Source organism: Theropithecus gelada, chromosome X (assembly GCF_003255815.1).
Source record: "Theropithecus gelada isolate Dixy chromosome X, Tgel_1.0, whole genome shotgun sequence".
In the NCBI taxonomy this organism is placed as follows: domain Eukaryota; kingdom Metazoa; phylum Chordata; class Mammalia; order Primates; family Cercopithecidae; genus Theropithecus; species Theropithecus gelada.
The window spans coordinates 152035012-152055480 of NC_037689.1; the positions used below are offsets into that span (position 1 = coordinate 152035012).

General features: G+C 40.3%; 1 protein-coding gene across 3 annotated transcripts in view; it reads right to left on the reverse strand.

Moving 5' to 3' along the window:
• GAB3 (GRB2 associated binding protein 3) overlaps positions 1-20469 on the reverse strand; it is a 68913-nt gene that overhangs the window by 21225 nt on the left and 27219 nt on the right. For 2 of the 3 annotated variants that reach the window (XM_025372943.1, XM_025372945.1), the window contains exons 2-4: positions 15812-16115; positions 13058-13277; positions 12079-12551 (exon numbers count right to left, since the gene is read on the reverse strand). In XM_025372943.1, coding sequence (XP_025228728.1) covers positions 12079-12551; positions 13058-13277; positions 15812-16115 — 997 coding nt within the window. The remainder of the gene's footprint in view (positions 1-12078; positions 12552-13057; positions 13278-15811; positions 16116-20469) is intronic. The other variant, XM_025372944.1, reaches the window with a different exon arrangement.

The window sequence follows — 20469 nt, forward strand, 5'->3', positions numbered from 1 at the left end:
GAAAAAAATCCTAAAATTTGTATGGAACCATAAAAGACCCAGAATAGCCAAAGCTATCCTAAGCAAAAGAACAAAACTGGAAGAATCACATTACCTGACTTCAAATTATACTACAGAGCTACAGTAACCAAACAGCATGGTACTGGCATAAAAACAGACACATAGACCAAAGGAACAGAATAGGGAACTCAGAAACAAATCCACACACCTACAGTGAACTCATTTTTGACAAAGGTGCCAAGAACATACACTGGGAAAAAGACAGGCACATAAATAAATGGCACCGGGAAAACTAGATATCCATACCCAGAAGAATGAAACTAAGACCCCTATCTCTCACCATGTACAAAAGTCAAATTAAAATGGATTAAACACTTAAACATAAGACATCAAACTATAAAACTACTACCAGAAAACATTAGGGAAAAAAGGCTAAGACATCAAACTATGAAACTACTACAAGAAAACATCAGGGAAAAAAAAAAAAAGAAAACATCAGGGAAAATCTCTAAGACATTTGCCTGGGCAAAAACTTCTTCAGCAATACACCAAAAGTACAGACAACCAAAGCAAAAATGGACAAATGGGATTACATGAACTTGAAAAACTTCTGCACAACAAAGAATACAATCAACAAAGTGAAGAGACAACCCACAGAATGGGAGAAAATACTTGCAAACTACCCATCTGACAAGGGATTAATAAACAAAATATTTAAGAAGCTCAAACAACTATAGGAAAAAAAAAATCTAATAATCTGATTAAAAGATGGAACAAAGATTTGAATACACATTTCTCAAAAGAAGACAAACATGTGACAAACAGGCATATGAAAAGGTGCTCAATGTTATTGATCATCAGAGAAATGCAAATCAAAACTGTCTCAAAAGAGACATACATGCAGCCAACAAGCATACAAAAAAGCTCAACATCACTGATCACTAAAGAAATGTAAATCAAAACCACAATAATATGTCATCCCACACCAGTCAGAATGGTTATTATTAAAAAGTCAAAAAATAACAGATGCCGGTGAGGTTGCAGAGAAAAGGGAATGCTTACAAGCTGTTTTTGGGAATGTAAATTAGTTCAACCATTGTGGAAAACAGTGTGGTGATTCCTCAAAGACCGAAAAACAGAAATACCACTCAACCCAGCAGTCCCATCACTGGATATATACTCAAAGGAATATAAATCATTCTAACATAAAGACACATGTACACATATGTTCATTTCAGCACTACTCACAATAGCAAAGACATGGAATCAACCTAAATGTCCATCAATGACAGATTGGATAAAGAAAATGTGGTCCATATACACCATGGAATACTATGCAGCCATAAAAATTAATGAGATCATGTCCTTTGCAGGAACATATACAGAGCTGGAGGCCATTGCCCTTAGCAAACTAACACAATAACAGAAAACCCAATGCCACGTGTTCTCACTTATAAGTCAGAGATAAACGATGAGAACACATGGACACATAGAGGGGAGCAATAGACACTGGGGCCTATTGGAGGGCAGAGGATGGTAGCAGGGAAAGGATCAGAAAAACAACTAATGGATACGAGGCTTAATACCTGGGTGATGAAATAGTCAACAAACCCCTATGACACAAGTTTACCTATTTAATAAACTACACATGTACCCCTGAACTTAAAACAAAAGTTAAAATAAAAAATATATTTAAAAACTACAATGAGATTATCTTCTCACCCCAGTTAATATGGCTTATATCCAAAAGGCAAGCAATAACAAATGCTTGTGAGGATGTGGAGAAAAGGGAACCTTTGTACACTGTTGGTAGGAATGTAAATTAGTACAACCACTATGGAGAAGGTTGGAGGTTCCTCAGAAAACTAAAAATCGAGCTACCATATGATCCAGCAATCCAATTGCTGGGTATATACCCCAAAGGAAGGAAATCAGTGTATCAAAGAGATACCTGCACTCCTATGTTTGCTGCAGCACTGGTCACAATAGCCAAGATTTGGAAGCAACCAAAGTGCCCATCGACAGATAAATAGATACAGACAATGTGGTACATATATACGATGGAGTATTCTTTAGCCATAAAAAAGAATGAGATCCCGTCATGCAACAACATGCATTGAACTGAAGGTCATTAAGGAGGTTAAGTGAAAGAAGCCAGGTACAGAAAGACAAACATCACATGTCCTCACTTATTTGTGGAATCTAAAAATCAAAATGATTGAACTTACAGGCATAAAGAGTGGAAAAATGGTTGTCAGAGGCTGGGAAAGGTAGTCAGGGTGGGGGGCTGTGGGGGAGGTGGGGATGGTTAATAGATACACAAATTCATTAGAAAGAATAAGACCTAATATTTGATCACACAACAGGGTGACTATAGTCAATAATAACTTAATTGTACATTTTTTAATAATGAAAAGAGTGTAATTGGATTGTTTGTAACATGAAGAATAAATGCTTGAGGGGATGGATACCCCATTCTCCATGGTGTGCTTATATCACATTGTATGCCTGTATCAAAACATCTCATGTACCCATATATACACCTACCATGTACCCACAAAAATTAAAAAGAAAAAAGAAACTATAAAAGCAAGAGCAAACCAAACTGAAAAATAGTATAAGGAAATAAATAATAAAGATCACATCAGAACTACAGAAAAAGTTGGTTCTTCAAAAAGATAAACAAAATCAATAAACCAATAGACTAAGTGGTTTAGTCACTTAGTAACTAGAGTAAGAAAAAGTAAAGAATGCTCAGATAAATAAAATTAGAACTGAAAAAGGAGACATTACAATAGATACCAAAGAAATACAAAGAGTTGTTAGAGATTGTTTTGAACAATTATACATTAACAAATTTGAAAACCTAGAGGAAAAGGATAAATTCCTGGACATGTAAAACCTACCAAGATTGAATCAGAAAGAACTAGAAAACCTGAACAAACCAATAATGAGTAATGAGATTGAATCAATAATAAAAAAAGGTGTCCCAACAAAGTAAAGCCCAGAAACTTGATGGCTTTACTGCTGAATTCTACCAAACATTTGAAGAAGTGACACCAATGCTTCTCAAACTATCCCCCAAAAAATGAAGAGGAGGGAATTCTCTCTAACTCATTCTATGAGGCCAGCATTACCCTGATACCAAAACCAGACAAGGACACAAGAAAAAAAAGAAAACTACAGGCCAATATCTCTGATGAACATAAATGCAAAATCCTCAACAAAATACCAGGATTAGTACTTAGGTTATGAAATAATCTGTATAACAAACTCTGCGACATGCGTTTCCCTATGTAACAAACCTGCACATGTACGCGCAACCTAAAATAAAAGTTTTAAAAATTAAAAAATACCAGCAACCTGAGTCAAACAATACATCAAAAAGATAATACAACATGATCAAGTGGGATTAACCTCAGGGATGCAAGAATGAGACACATTACATCAACAGAATCAAGGATAAAAACCATATGATCATCTCAATAGAGATGATAAAAAGCATTTGATAAAATTCAACATCCCTTCATGATTAAAAAAAACTATTAACAAACTAGGCATATAAGGAACATACCTCAAAATAATAAAGGCCATATATGACAAACCCACAGCCAACATCATAGAGAATGGGGAAATGCCGAAAGCCTTTCCTCTAAGAACTAGAACAAGAAAAGAATGCCCACTTTCGCCACTTTTATTCAACATATTACTGGACGTACTGGCCAGAGCAATCAGGTAAAAGAAAGAAATAAAAGATATCCAAATTGGAAAAGAGGAAGACAAATTCTATTTGCACATGACATAATATTAAATACAGAAAAATTTAAAGATGCTACCAAAAAACTCTTGGAACTGATAAATGAATTCAGTAAGTTTGCAGGATACAAAATCAACATACAAAAATCTGTAGCATTTCTATACATCAACAATGAGCTAGCTGAAAAAGAAAGGAAGAAAGCAATCCCATTTACAATAGCTACAAAAAATTTCCCAGGGATAAATTTAACCAAAGAGGTGAAAGACCTGTACAATGAAAACTAAACTACAAAACACTGATAAAAAGAACTGAAGAGGACACAAACAAATGGAAAGAAGAATTAATATTATTAAAATGCTCATGGATCTGGCTGGACACGGTAGCTGACACCTGTAATCCCGGCACTTTGGGAGGCTGAGGCGGGTGGATCACCTGAGGTCGGGAGTTCGAGACCAGCCTGATCAACATGGGGAAACCCCATCTCTACTAATAATACAAAAATTAGCTGGGCGTGGTGGCGCATGCCTGTAATCCTAGCTACTTGGGAGGCGGAGGCAGGAGAATCGCTTGAACCTGGGAGGCAGAGGTTGCAATGAGTCAAGAGCACGCCACTGCACTCCAGCCTGGGCAACAGAGTGAGAATCCATCTCAGAAAAAAAAGAAAATGCTCATGGATCTGAAGAATTAATATTGTTAAAATGACCATGCTACCCAAAGTAATCTACAGATTTAATGCACTCTCTATCAAAATATCAGTATATCAATTACATTCTTCACAGAAATAGAAAAAAACAATCCTAAAATGTATATGGAACCACAAAAGACCTTGAACATCCAAAGCAGTACTGAGCAAAAAGAACAAATCTGGGCTGGACATAGTGGCTCATGTCTGTAATCCCAGTACTTTGGGAAGCTGAGGTGGGAGGATTGCTTGAGGCCAGGAGTTCGAGACCAGTCTGGGCAACATAGCAAGACCCTGTCTCTACAAAAAAAAATTTTTTTTCAAATTAGCCAAGTTTGGTGGCGTGAGCCTGTAGTCCCAGCAGCTTGGGGGACTGAGGTGGGAGGATCATTTAAGCCCAGAAGTTTGAGGCTGTAGTGAGCTATGATCACACCACTGCACTGAAGCCTGGGTGACAGAATGAGACTTTGTTTCCAAAAAAAAAATTTTAGAAAGAACAAAGCTGGAGGCATCAAACTACCTCAATTCAAAATATACAAAATTACAATAGCCCAAACAGCATGATACTGGTATGAAAACAGACACACAGACCAATGGTACAGAATAGAGAACCCAGAAATAAATCCACATTTTATGACGTCAACATAACATTTTTACCAAAACCAAAGATGTCATGAGAAAAGAAAGTTACAGGATGATCTCCCTCATGAACATAGATTTTTTTTTGAAGTTCTAAACAAAATATGAGCAAAACAAATCTAGTAATTTATAAAAAGGAAAGGTATCATGATAAAGTTGGGTTTGCCAAGGTTAGTTTAGCACTAAAAAAATTATCCAGTAAATTTCTTGACATTAACATGATAAAAATAATATGATTATAAAGTGTTTCAACCACAAAAAATGATAATTATATTAGGTAATGTTTGTTAATTAGCTTGATTTTAATCATTCCATGATATAGATGTATATCAAAACATCATATTGTACCCCATAAATGTATACAATTATTTGTCAATTAAAAATAGAAGAAATACATCCATTCATGACTTTAGAAAATAACAGTTAGCAAAGTAGAAAATATGTGAATGACTTTAACCTAATGAATGATATCTACAAACATCCACAGCAAACCACATTGTAATGGTGAAATATTAGAAGCTTTCTATCTGAGATCAGGAATGATACAAGGGTCCGTATTGTCACCATGACTATTCAGTAATTTCTTGGACTTCTTATCCCATGCAGTGACATAAGAAAAAGAAACAAGAAATGGGGAAAGGATTCCCTATTTAATAAATGGTGCTGGGAAAATTGGCTAGCCATAAGTAGAAAGCTGAAACTGGATCCTTTCCTTACTCCTTATACGAAAATTAATTCAAGATGGATTAGAGACTTAAATGTTAGACCTAATACCATAAAAACCCTAGAAGAAAACCTAGGTAGTACCATTCAGGACATAGGCATGGGCAAAGACTTCATGTCTAAAACACCAAAAGCAACGGCAGCAAAAGCCAAAATTGACAAATGGGATCTAATTAAACTAAAGAGCTTCTGCACAGCAAAAGAAACTACCATCAGAGTGAACAGGCAACCTACAGAACGGGAGAAAATTTTTGCAATCTACTCATCTGACAAAGGGCTAATATCCAGAACCTACAAAGAACTCAAACAAATTTACAAGAAAAAAACAAACAACCCCATCAAAAAGTGGGCAAAGGATATGAACAGACATTTCTCAAAAGAAGACACGCATACAGCCAATAGACACATGAAAAAAATGCTCATCATCACTGGCCATCAGAGAAATGCAAATCAAAACCACAATGAGATACCATCTCACACCAGTTAGAATGGCAATCATTAAAAAGTCAGGAAACAACAAGTGCTGGAGAGGATGTGGAGAAATAGGAACACTTTTACACTGTTGGTGGGATTGTAAACTAGTTCAACCATTATGGAAAACAGTATGGCGATTCCTCAAGGATCTAGAACTAGATGTACCATATGACCCAGCCATCCCATTACTGGGTATATACCCAAAGGATTATAAATCATGCTGCTATAAAGACACATGCACACGTATGTTTCTTGCGGCACTATTCACAATAGCAAAGACTTGGAATCAACCCAAATGTCCATCAGTGACAGACTGGATTAAGAAAATGTGGCACATATACACCATGGAATACTATGCAGTCATAAAAAAGGATGAGTTTGTGTCCTTTGTAGGGACATGGATGCAGCTGGAAACCATCATTCTTAGCAAACTATCACAAGAACAGAAAACCAAACACCGCATGTTCTCACTCATAGGTGGGAACTGAACAATGAGATCACTTGGACTCGGGAAGGGGAACATCACACACCGGGGCCTATCATGGGGAGGGGGAAGGGGGGAGGGATTGCACTGGGAGTTATACCTGATGTAAATGACGAGTTGATGAGTGCTGACGAGTTGATGGGTGCAGCACAGCAACATGGCACAAGTATACATATGTAACAAACCTGCACATTATGCACATGTACCCTACAACTTAAAGTATAATAATAAAAAAAAGAAAAAAAAAAAGAAAAAGTAATGAAAAATATAAAGTTGTTAAAGAAAAAACAAAGCTATTATTATTTGCAGGCAATATAATTATATGCAAAGAAAAGACAAAATAATCCATAGTTTCAAAAAGCTGGATATAAAATCAAAATCCAAAACGCTTTAACAAGAGCGCAAAGAAAGGAGAGTCTCTTTAATAATGGTGTTGGGAAAACTGGATATCCACATGCAAAAGAATGAAGTTGGGCCCTTTTCTTAGACCATATACAAAAAATTAACTTGAAATGGATTATAGACTTCAATGTAAAATCTAAAACCATTTAGCCCCTAGAAGAAAATATAGGGGAAAGGCTCATTGACATTGGTATTGACAATGATACTTTGGATATGATTCCAAATGCACAGGCAAAAATAGCAAAAATAAACAAGTGGAGCTACATCAAACTAACAAGTGTCTGCTCAGCAAAGGAAACAATCAACAAAATGAAAAGGCAACCTAGAGAATGAGATAAAATATTTGCAAATCATATATAAGGGGTTAACAGTAAAAATATATAAGGAACTCACATAATTGAGTAGCAAAAAAACTAAATAACCTAATTTTAAAATTGGCAAAGATCTGAATAGACATTTCTCAAAAGAAGACATACAAATGGCCAACAGGTATATGAAAAAATGCTCAACATCACTAACCATCAGGGAAATGCAAATCAGAACCACACAAAGTATCAGCCCAACCAAATACAAGTGTTGGAGAGGGTGTAGAGAAGAGAACCCTTGTACACTGTTGGTGGGAATGTAAATTGGTATAGCCATTATGGAAAACAGTATGGAGGTTCCTCAGAAAACTAAAATATAACTACCTTATGATCCAGCAATCTCTCTTCTGGATACATATCCAAAAGAAATGAAATCAGTATGTCAAAGAGATATTTGCCCTCCTGTGTTTATTACAGCACTATTCACAATAGCCACAACATGTGATATGGTTTGGCCCTGTGTCCCCCAAAAATCTCATGTTGAATTGTAATCCCCAGTGTTGGAAGTAGGGCCTGGTGGGAGGTGATTGGATCATGGGGGTGGTTTCTAATAGTTTAGCACCATCCCCCTAGTGCTGTCTTGTGATAGAGCTCTCACAAGATCTGGTTGTTTAAAAGTGTGTAGCACCTCCCCCTTCACTCTCTTCCTCCTGCTCCAGCCATGTAAGACATGCTTCCTTCCTCTTCATCTTCCTCCATGATTGTAAGTTTCCTGAGGCCTCCCTAGCCATGTTTCCTGTACAGCCTGTGGAACTGTGAGTCAATTAAATCTCTTTTCTTTATAAATTACCCAAATTACCCAGTCTCAGGCAGTTCTTTTTTTTTTTTTTTTTGGAGATGAAGTCTTGCTCTGTAGTGCAGTGGTGCGATCTCAGCTCACTGCAAACTCTGCCTCCCAGGTTCAAGCAATTCTACTGCCTCAGCCTCCTGAGTAGCTAGAACCACAGGTACCTGCCACCACACACAGGTAATTTTTGTATTTTTAGTAGATATGGGGTTCCACCATATTGGCCAGGATGGTCTTGAACTTCTGACCTTGTGATCCACCCACTTTGGCCTCCCAAAGTGCTGGGATTACAGGTGTGAGCCACCGCACCCAGCCTCAGATAGTTATTTACAACAGTATGAGAATGGACTAATACAACATGTAGTCAATTTGTGTCTGTCACTGGATGAATGGATAAAGGATATAATGGATATAAAAAATGTGGTATATATTCAGAATGGAATACTACTCAGCCTTAAAAAGGAATGATATCCTGTCATTTGTGACAACATGGGTAAACCAGGATGAGATTATGTTCAGTGAAATGAGCTGGGCACAGAAAAAAAAATACTGCATGATTTCACTTATATGTGGAATCTAAAAAAGTCGAACTCATGGCAATAGTAAAATGGTGGTTGTCAGGGACTGGGGAATGCAGGTAAATGAGAATATGTTGGTCTAAAGGTACAAACTTTCAGTGATAAGTGAACAAGTCTGGGGAATCCAATGTACAGCATGGGTGGTCATGGATGTGTTAATTAGTTTGATTGTAACAGTCAGTACATAATGCACGTGCATATCAAATCATCATGTTCTGATACATATGCATTTGCACCTTGAATATATGAAATCTTTGTCAATTAAATATTTTAAAATACAAAAATAAGACCTATATAAATGGAAGCATATTTCCTATTCATGGATTGGAAAATTCAATATTGTAAAGATGTCAAATCTTCACAAACTGATCTACAGATATGATGCAATCCTCCTCAAATCCCCAATATATTTATATAGGTGTGTCTAGAACCTGACCAGTTGACTGTAAAATTGACCCTAGAATAGCCATTATATTCTTAAAGGCAGGAGGACTTGTCCTATTGGATATTAAGATAGAATGGTATAGTAATTAAGAGAGTGTGGTATTGGTGCAAGCTGGACAAGTGGGCTCCAAGGGATAGAAAGGAGACTCAGACCTCACATACATGGGCACTTCATCTATGGCAGAGGGGGCGCTGGAGAGCCATGGGGGCAGGACAGCCTTGCAGGGTCATTGGATGGAGATCCAGATGGACAAAAATGAACCTTGACCTCACTCTGCCACCATGCCCCAACACAGATTCCAGGCAAATCTTGGTGGGAAAGGTGGAACAATAAACTTTATGCATTCCTTCTGCTTTATCAGAGCCATTTTGCTTCTAGGCATCACTGTTGTCTTGGTCTTTGTTTCATGGTCAAAACCTCTATTTTACTTAGTTTTAACCTTTGTTTGCCTTCATGTAAAATAACACAACCTAATTGTTTTATGTTTGTGTTGAAATTTCAAATTATTTCAAGTTTTTGTTCTTCAATTTAAGACTTTTGATTCATTTTCATATGCTATTATTCTACCGGTTTTATTCATTTCACTTCCTAAAATGTGCTTAACCACTTTCATTTTTCCCTTTTTGTCAACTGTTCACACATGTTAGCACATCCAGATCATTTGTGTAATCAGTATACACCTATTTCATAAGGATAGTCAAAAGGAAGAAACAGATGTAATGGAGGGACATTAGGGAAGGCTTTTGCCAGTAACTTAAATCCTCAGTCAGAATGAGAGATTTGTACAATTTGAAAATAAATGTGCACTCCTTCCACTTTCCATAATTCCTTGAAAACGTGGCCTAAATAAGTAGTGATGTGTGGGTGATTATATTTCAATGGAGAGAGAAAGAAAGAGAAGAAAAGAGAAAGACACAGAGATAATTAGTTTCTGTGTCTGTGTATCTAAGAGATACAGACTGATGTAAGAAAGAAGAGCAAAATGTTAAGGTTGGTTGGCTCACGGCAGAAAGATGAGGTAGCCCAGCAAAGCAGTAAAGAAGAGGTTACTGAAAAACTCTAGGGAGACTCCCTGAAACTATTGCTACAGAATAAAAGATGAAATGCTCCTGATTATTGTGAATACAAAATTGCATGCAGGATTGTATAAAGACAATGCAAGGTTGGGCTGCCAGAATGAGCCAATAGTGGGTGATGTGCTTCCCCCTGCAGAGAGTCTATGAACGGACATGCAGTCAGGGAGGTTTCACGTCACCAAGATTCCTATCCCAGAAAAGCAGATGTTCATAGCTCTGGAAATGGAATGCGACCCTTGTGGAGAGCCTATAAACGGATGCATGGGGGGCGCCTGTCCATATGGATAAGATAGGGCTATAAACACCCTCATCTTGCTGCAGCTTTTCTAGGCCTCTTTAGGGTTAAGGCATATCCCCTTCTGAGAAATTCTGGTCTAACCGGTTGTCTAACTTCACGTCCTGTTTCTATGAATTGTTTGTAACCAGCTTTTGCTGCAACTGCTACTGCTGATTAATATCTTTCTAATCATAGGTTATGGAAAGATGGTGTGCCTGCTTTAAGGCTCTGTTAGAAATTCTGGATGCACACACTATACTGTAAATTCTTATCTCTGTATACTGTACTTCTGCCTGCAGATGTTATGTTAAAGAACTGCTTAATCCCCATGTGACCATCTCACCTCATAATCAAATGACCCTAAATCCCTCACTAACCTACCCCTGCCCTCGCTAAACTTAATAATAAATGCTGGCATATCCAGTGCATTGTTGGCACCACGGGACCAGAAGGTGGTGACCCCGCTGGACCCAGCTTTCACTATCTGTGTGTGTTTGTTATTTCTCGACCTGCCGATCCGCCTGGGAACAAAGAGAGAGTCCCATTGCATTGTGGGCTGCTGGCCAGATCCCACAATAAAAAACTACACTGAATGGGCTTAACTTGGCTTTCACCAAACTGCTTCTGAAGGCCAGAGAGGCCCAGGTGGAAAGAAACAGGTGGAGGAAGATGGAACTGCAAGCAGAATTGCAAGAAAACCTCGTGAGGATAAATGGCCTTATAGAAAAGGGCAAAAGACGGCTGTGGGAGGGCCCTTTGTACAGCCAGTTAGAATTTGGAAAGAATAAGTCTAGTTGGATGATGAATGAGGCTGATGGGATTGCTGAAAAACAGAAGGCAGTGATGATCTGTGGTCTCAGGGCTCTCTATGTATGTGAGAGAGAGGCAAAGAAGGGAATGGGACTGAGTTGAGACAAAAGACATCAACTTTTGTACTAAGTGGGTCCCTGAGTGACTCCAAAAAACACTAGGATCTCAGATTCAGGTGGAAAGCTTACCACATGGGCAAGGACTTGCATGGGCAAGCCCATCACAAGGGACCAGTGTTCCAACCTATTGCAGCATCTATGGGGACCTAAATGTCTCTCCTGGTGGCCAGGCTCAAAGGAAGGGTGGGGGGATCTGGGAACAGAAGAGTGCTGCTTTCAGGGTATATGCTTCCACCAAGGATCCAGCCCCATTAGAAGATCAGGCCAGCTTGAGCAAGGGACAAGCACATATGTATACAAGTACACACTACTGATGTGGCTTTTTACCAAGCTGTACACATCAAGGTAATTCAAATGTAGCCCCATTGGTTGGGTCTACTGGCATGACCTCACATGGACACAAAGAGTGAGGAGGAGCCAGGGTTTTCTTGGCGCCTGAATCTTAGGACCCAACACTTACCTTTCCACGTTCTCATGTTGTCTAAACCAGAGAGAGAGATTCTTCTTGGAACCAGAGTGCATTCTGGCTTCTTGCTGCCACTGTGTGTACTCCACTCCTCTTGGCGCCGTTCAGACAGATGGCTTGGCTTAGGGGGGCGGGGAGGTGGAGTGTTGGACATAATGTCTAGTTCTTTTGCTCCACAGGGTAAGGAACCTTGATTTTTATCTACCTGAATGGTGGAACTTAAGGAACTTTCCAGCAATGGTGAAGAAGACAAGTGGTCCCTGGGTGGCCCATTGATTTCTCTACTCCAGATCAGGGCAGGCTGAGGCCTCGAGGATGGCACCTCCTGAGCTCCATTGCCATGGCATGAGGGGTGGACCAAATGACTGGACGGGAGCGGCTGCAGGCAGTCAACAAAAACGTCATCAAATGAAGCCTGTTCCAATGAACGGTCTGAGTTTGACCAGCTATCACATCTGGTGGGTAGACTGGGGAAGAAAAGCAGGTAAGTTGGACTAAAATGCAGCCATCCGCCTACCACAAAACCAACACTGGCCTCATTCCCATCCCCCCAGTACCACCTTGCTTGCTACTTGCACAGCCACATTCCCTCTACAACACTCAGTTACACCAACCCCTTGGTGTGGCAAAAGAAAAATGGTTTGTTGATTTTTTCATCCTCTAAGCATCAGATACACATGAAAATGCAAGGCTAGAAATGAAACCACAATGCTGAAATGCATGACTCATTCTGTTTAGTATACTACATGCTTCATCTTTCACAGTGGTTCATAGCAATCTGTTCCTGCCTTGACATTGGCAGGAAGAGAGATGAGAGCAGACACACCCACTAGAAAATACTACCACTGAATGGACTAATTTGGTGAAGCACACTGAACACATCTCAGCTACAGACTCTGCAAGAGGAGGCAGTGTGACTCTAGAGAGCATGCTAGCAGGCCCAGCTCAGACAGAGTCCTGGGCATAAACATACCTGGTATGGTGCAGTCTTCCAGTCTCACAGTTGGACAAAACCAGATAATCTGGAAGGAAGAGAAGCTCTGACTCACTTCTTGTTTCCTCAGTGGCTACAGCATTAGTGTTTGGGTCATCTCTTGGCAAGGAGGAGCTGGCAGCATGGGCGGTATGAAGGGAGCTGGCAGAGGATGGCTGCAGGGAGGAGGGTGTGTAAGAGAGGCTCTCCATGGAATCTGCTGGAGAAATCATTTCCCAGGTTAATGTTTAAGAATGGCTATAACACGCACTCAAAATTTCTCAAACAGCAGCAAAGAAGCCAAACAGAAGATGCAAATCACAGCTGGTGTTTGTACTGATGGAGGAGACCATTTCCCCAAGCTGTAAACAATGTCTGGGAAAGAAGGCCAATGTTTCAAGAGCAAAGTGTTGAATCAATTAAGAGTAAAAAACCCAGCATTCTTGGCCTAAAACTCTGCAGTTAGTCTACACACAGCTTCTTTATGGCCCTCAGCAGCAGCCCTGCATCATTGTTTTTTCACTCAACAAACAAACATACATATATATATGTATGCATAACAAGTCCATGCATATAATTAGATATGTACTTGTGCATATATGTATGTGTATCTATACATGTTTATATCGGTATATGTCTATATAGAATACCTATCACATCTACCATGTACCCGGAATGCCACTAACCCTCACAATACAGACAAGACAAAGATCCTGCCCTTATCGAAGTTTAGATTCTAGCAGAGAAGACAGACAAATAACACATAAATAAAGAATCCTGTTCATCACTGTTATAAGTAAAGGGAAGGAAAGAAACACTGTGCTGTGGTGGCTGGAAAAGCACATTCCTTTTTCTCAAGGAGCATAACATCCTCCCTATCACCTGAAAACATGGCCCTTAAGATGAATTTGAATCAGGAACCAATGAGAACTTCAGATCAGAAACAGCTAATGAAAAGCCTGCTTTTATTTCCCCTTTGAACCAAGTTAATAGTCCAGGATTCCTGAGTCAGGATGAGCCAGAACTGCCTGAGTTCAAGTCCAGGCTCTACTACATAGCCATTACTACATGGCCTGCCTTCTCCAAGTTTCCTTTTCTATAAAGTGGAGATAATAATCACACATAGGCCATAGAACTGCTGTGGGGATGAGACGAGTTACTATACAAAAGCATTTCAACAGAGCTCCTGGCCAGGGTACACACACAATGTGTTGACTACTATATGGTTGCTGGAGACAGAACCAAACACTCTGTGAAAAGCCACAAGAAAGCCCTTTGGGTGTAATTCTCAGATGAAGAGGACCCTGCTCTTACGTGGTTCTAAAAACTGAGGGGGGCTACAGAGAATGGAAAGGGTCACAGGTGAGTTTTCTGGCTTCCTCCAACTTCACGCCGGGGCAGGCTCTCCGGTTTTGGCCTGGTGCCTTACTCATTCCTGTTGCTCTTGGGTTATTGGGAAACATATTATGTACATATGTTTTAGGATAACTCCTGGATAAGGAAAGAAACAGAGGAGACATATAACACAGTATATGACGATATACCTATTTAGGGCTGAAGGTGTGGAATAGGGTGGTAAACAGCCAGCAGCAAGGCTGGAGAAGTTGGTCAGGGAGGCTCTGCTTGATTTGCATAATGTCAGACTCTAGCCAGAACCTACTTAATGCGACTTTCCAATTAAGTTTTGTCCATTGTACCAAGGATAAAGACCTTGCCATCACTTCATTTCCTTTTATTTGAGTGCTCTCAATGCTCAGCAATATTACCGAATAGCCTCACTTAATACGCTTCCCTGGTTCACGAAACGAAAAGGAATGTGTTCTCAGGAAGCACACTCTTGTGCCTGTCCTGGAGGGAGATACAACTCTGACTCTCCATTGCCACCTAGTGTTAGAGTGTGGATATTTCAGTGGCAGATGGTGGAAACCATACAGTAACCCTTAAAATGTTGAAGCAAGTATAGATCACAGGATTTAGGGGCCAAGTTTTGTCTACTAGACCAAGAGGCTAAAAGAAATCAGATTCAAAATCTCATATTTTGAGGAAAAGGGCATGTTGCAATAATGTCAGGGGCTCAAAAACAAAATCCATGAAGGGAAGTGAATTGTAACCCTAGGTTACAATATACCTGGTAAATTACATAGGAAGAGTTGTGTGTATGTGTGTGCGTGTGTGCATGTGGCAGAGAGAGAGAGAGTTTGGGGTACTCTTCATGGGTCAATTGCTCCCACTGTCCAGAAATGGCCTAGAGCAAACTTACAACTAATTTCCTCTGCAGAGAACTTGAGACATTTGGAGGTATCAGGAAATCTTTCTTGCCTACGGTAAGTAGCCAAGTTCTCTCTTTCTACCATTTAGTGATGAACAACCCAATAGGCACCAGAAATACTGGAGTTCCACAATATTTTGAAGTGTGGTAATATTTGATATTTCTAGAAAGTCATGAGTGTCAGCATCATGGGAAGACATCCTCATCCACATTTGACTTTCACTGTGGTTGAATGAGAGCAAAGACATGAAGGGGTTTTAAAGCCTACAATGCTCAGTGTGTGTATGGACTCTGCCTTCCCACATTTGGACTGAGTAAAAGAGGGCAATTTCCAGTACCGTATTTGGTAGGGACAGTTCTGACATAAATTAGCCTGCCAAAACACCCTCGAGGAGGCAGGCTTGGCATCTTGAACTGTTTTTCTGCAGTAGCCCTCCAGTCCTGGGATACCCCTTAGCACATGGGAGCCCCAACTCCACTCTTACCTGTGCCATCCTCCAGGTGGCCAAGGTTGCAGACCTGACTGATGCTGTGCACCCACACCTGCATTTCTTGCTCAGTTTTGGCCACCAGGTAGAATGTACGGGAAGTAGTCTTGACAATGAACACGAAATTATTCTGAAATTCCTTCCGAACAAAGCCGGGGCCCACATGCTTCCACACTGCACACTCGCTGAGGTCTATTACCCGGATAGGCTTGCTGGAGTGCTTGTTCCTGTAGTACTCCAAGACATCGGGGTTGCCGCTCATGCGGCCTCGCCGGAGGACAAACCAGCGCTTGCGCCAGGCCTGCAGAAAGGCAATTCAATAAGGAGTTACTGGACCAATTTCTCTTGCTTCTCAGGCTATGCTAAGAACCCATGTCATGACAAGGACAGCAGGAAGGAAGCAAATCAGCCATTCTAATGATGAAACGCTTTGTATTACAGGACTAGTGCCCATCTTCAAGTCTACTTTATTGGATGATTTTAAGGACAGGTCAGGATATGAGAGTCTAGTAATGGGATTCACACCCACAGTTTGAAGGACCAGAATTATACAATCATTGAAATTGATGCAGCAAAGGAATGTAGTACAAATTTAACATATGCTTAAGCTTTAAAAGAATCTTAGCAATAAAGAACTAGAAGGAAGCTTTCTTACTATTATCTATCTATCTCAGTTCAAGAGCCAATATCATACATTAAAATCAGATGCAAATCACAAGTGCTCACCACTGCCCCAGTATCTTCTAACATTGTTATTTAAGTTCTACACAACTGGCCAAGAAGGAAAATCATACACATTGGAGAGGAGGAGAGAGGATTGCCAGTGTCTAAAGGTGACAAATTGTCTTCCATAAAACTCCCAATGATGATTAAAACACTAATAGAATTCTCAGAGAATTAACTAGCCTGGTTAGTTACAATTCCTATGTAAGAGACCCTAAGTGCTTTACTATAATCCATTTAATCCCTAAAACTATACTATGGGAGGGGTAACTATTACTATCTCCATCTTATGTCTGATAAAATTGAGATTCAGAGAGATTAAGTAATGTGCCCAAGGTCACATAGCTAAACAGCTGTAGGAATGAATTTGAACTCAGGTTGGGATAGAAGGATCAGTAATGGATGTGAAGTCAAAAAAAAAAAAAATAGAGAGAGGAAGTGTATTCAGCTCTTCAGAAACATCTGACTGTAAAGGGGGAAGCTCTGGGGTCAAGGGAGTTTTTAAAGATGGGAGACTCTTAAGCATTCCCCCCTAAGTCACAGTGTTTCTCAACAAGGGATGGTCTAATTCCTCTCTGGAGCGTCTGAAAATATGTGGGTTTTGCTTGTAATAAAGGCTGGAGATGGGATGGGGGGTGAGGCATGGCAGGATTGGCCTCAAGCTATCAGTGCCTCTGTTTTGAAACACTGTAAAAACTAAAAGGAACTTTCGTTAATGGAATAGGAATCTTGGAAAGAGCCAAGCCTGGAGGTCAGATGAACAGGTAAAGCTCAGTCCATGCTCAGAAAAGAAAAGAGAATGATATTCCACAGAAGCCAGTGCCAAGATACGACAGGTCTCTTTTGTGCCACTGAGAACTACTGAGGATGACCTAGGGCTCCTTGGCTCCCCACTCACCATTGACCTAGAATGTTTGATGTAGACAGTACCATCTTGGCTCAGTACAAAGAAAGGGTGCAGATCTCTGGCCTGGGGAAAGAGGTATTTTCAATTGACCAAAGCCCTAAGGAGTCCCCTGGATCTGTAAACTTCCCTGCCCTCTCATGGAGCCAGGGGGAAGGAAATGTTTGAGTTCCTTGTCTTCTTACATTTAGGTGCCCTTTGTTCATCAAAGGGCCAGACAGGCCAGCCTACATGGATAGCGTATGCTTCCTTTCTGCGGTAGGGAACTATGGCATGAGCCCCAGTTGGGAATTGAGCACAGAGAAGGATGACAGGCTGACCGCAGGGCTCTCTTCCATTGGAGACACTCAATGTTGCATAGGAGAGATTTATAGCTCTGTGGTTTTCTCTCCCGTGCAGTAGCATGTGTGACAGCAGGAAGTGTCGGGTTCTGCCAGGAGGTACAGCGACCCCTGGGACAGGAAGTCTTTTGTATCTCTAGCTTCATTTATGTGTAATACTTTTTAAGCCCACCAGCTTTGACCAAGAGGCCAGGGAAAAAGGAAAAGACAGTATTTGGAGTATTCTCAGCTCCCTCCCTGCTCAGAGAACATGAATCTGAGATGTCAGAGAATCCAAAGAAGCACTGACCTCCAATTATGCCTTAGAATAAAAAGCCCTTCCAGGACTGTGGCAAGGGGCAGCAAGCAGAAGGAAGGCAGTCACTCCGTGTCAGGTTGGGGCAGGTGAACCCTGGTTTGCTCCTGCCTTTACAGACAGTATACGGCTTTGAGAAGAGGTCTGGCCATGAGTCAAACAAGGAGACAAACTCAGGAGACAAACAACGTGGTGTGATTAAGTCCACGTTTTTAAGACAGGAAAAACAACAGCATGTTTGTATGCTCGTGGGGGTGACCCAAGAGGGAGAGAAAAATTGATTCAATGAATTCCTGTTGCAAAAACATGGCATTGGATGGGAGTAGAGCCACTAAACATAAGAGAAGTAGCTTGAGTCTTGCTGTGGGGTTTGAAAGTGGGAAACTTGGGCTTCTGGCATCAACTGAGGCAAACAGGAACATAAGACCCAGTTCAGGGAAGGGGCTCAGGGGATAAGAGAATGGCATGTGTGCCTGCTGAGGAAAGCTTTCATGAGGAGGGAGCATGGGGTGCTCCAAACTTTCCAAAAGCCACTTTGGTAGGGGAAATGTAAAGAGGAACTTTGTTGCACTTCCCAAAAATGATTCTAAAAGAGGAAGTCAAATTGAGCACAGAAACAAGTTTCACATTAACTGCTCTTAGTGTTATGGAGACAATAGGTTTCTTATCTTTTAATAACAATATTGGAAGAGAAGTAACACCAAGAGTTTATTTATTGAGTGCCTACTCTGCACTATGCATCCTGCTAGACAATGAAGATAGAAAAGGAGATTAGAGCTGGTCTCTAAAAAGACCTCACTCTCTAGCTGGGATAGGGAGAAGGGTAGAATTATGATATGAGTAGATTTCAACTCAGGATAGTGAGCGGTCTAGCAGAAGAGTGAACCAGAAGTGGTGGGAGTGCAATGGAAAGAGTGACATGAAGAAGTTTGGGCTTTATTCATTCATTCAACAATTACCTATTGATAGCCTACTAATATGCTGGACACTGTGCAGACACTGGGGAAGATGAAGTAAGCAAGCCACAGGCCCTGCCACTCACAGTCTCATGGGCAACAAGGGAGTAAGCAGATGCATAAACAGACAATTGCAATCAGTGAGATAAGTGCTACGATAAGGCAAAACCAAGATGCTATGGGAACAAACAAAAGAGACATCTCTGTCAGATCAGTTGTCTGGGGAGGCTTCCGGGAAGAAGTGGTGACTAAGCTGAGGCTAAAGTGGGGCAGGAGGAAGCAGCATGCACAAAGGCATTAAGGTGGAAAGGCTGAAAACTTTGCGTAAGTAGTTCAGCAGGGCTGGAAGGCAGGCATGAAGGTGGAAAGGAAAAAGAACAGTCACACAGTAACTTAAATAGGATGTAGCGTAGTCTTGATGCTAAATCATGCAAAATTGCCAGTGTGTCATCCCTTAGGTTTTTAAATCTCTACATAAGAGTTGTGATTATGCAAAAACAGAAGTGGGTGTTCTTGGAGCTCTTTGCTAAGTAGGTAAAACCAGAGGCCACATACAGTTCTGTTCCACCAGGCTTACAGGCTTCTGGAAAATGAAAGACATGTGACAAAGCCCCTGAAAGCAGTCAGTCTGCCAGCACCAAAGCGAAGCTTTTTACAATGAAACAAAGCCACAAGGAATGGCGAGGGCCATCTCAAAAGGACTTAGGGGCTAACCTGAAAAGGTTACCACTGGCCATATATGAAAGAATTTTTGCTTTCATAAATACGGTCATATGCTGCATGACATTATAGTAACAATGAACCACATATACAATGGTGGTCCCGTAAGATTTTTTTTCAATCCTCCGAGACATCTGAATCCCATAAAATTTAATACCATATTTTTATTGTACCTTTTCTATGTTTAGATAAACAAATACCTACCATTGTGTTACAATTGCCTATGGTATTCAATGCAGTACCATGCTGTACAGGTTTGTAGCCCAGAAGCAATAGACTGTACCATATAGCCTAGGTGTGTAGTAAAGCTACGTTTGTGTAAGTACACCCTGTGATATTTGCAAAGTGACTAAATCGCCTAATGACACATTTCTCAGAACATATCCCCGTCATTGAATGATGCATGATTGTATAATAACTATAGTGGCTTGCAATCCACCAAATACACTTAAATCCATGAGTTTATTGTGATATTAGAAAAAGAATTTGTCATCTTCAGAGGATGTAAGGGAACTACTTCATTTCCTTGAAAACTAGTTAAGTAAAGGGAAGAATCAAGCATTATCCAACCTTTGCTATGTGAGCTGTCCCACTTGGGTAGATGAAGGGAATGTTTCTTTATGAATGTATTCTGATTAGTAATGGAAAAACAAATGACAGAATTAGAATATCCCCACTTTGCTAGCCCCAATGAATTAATAGGTATAGTTATTAAG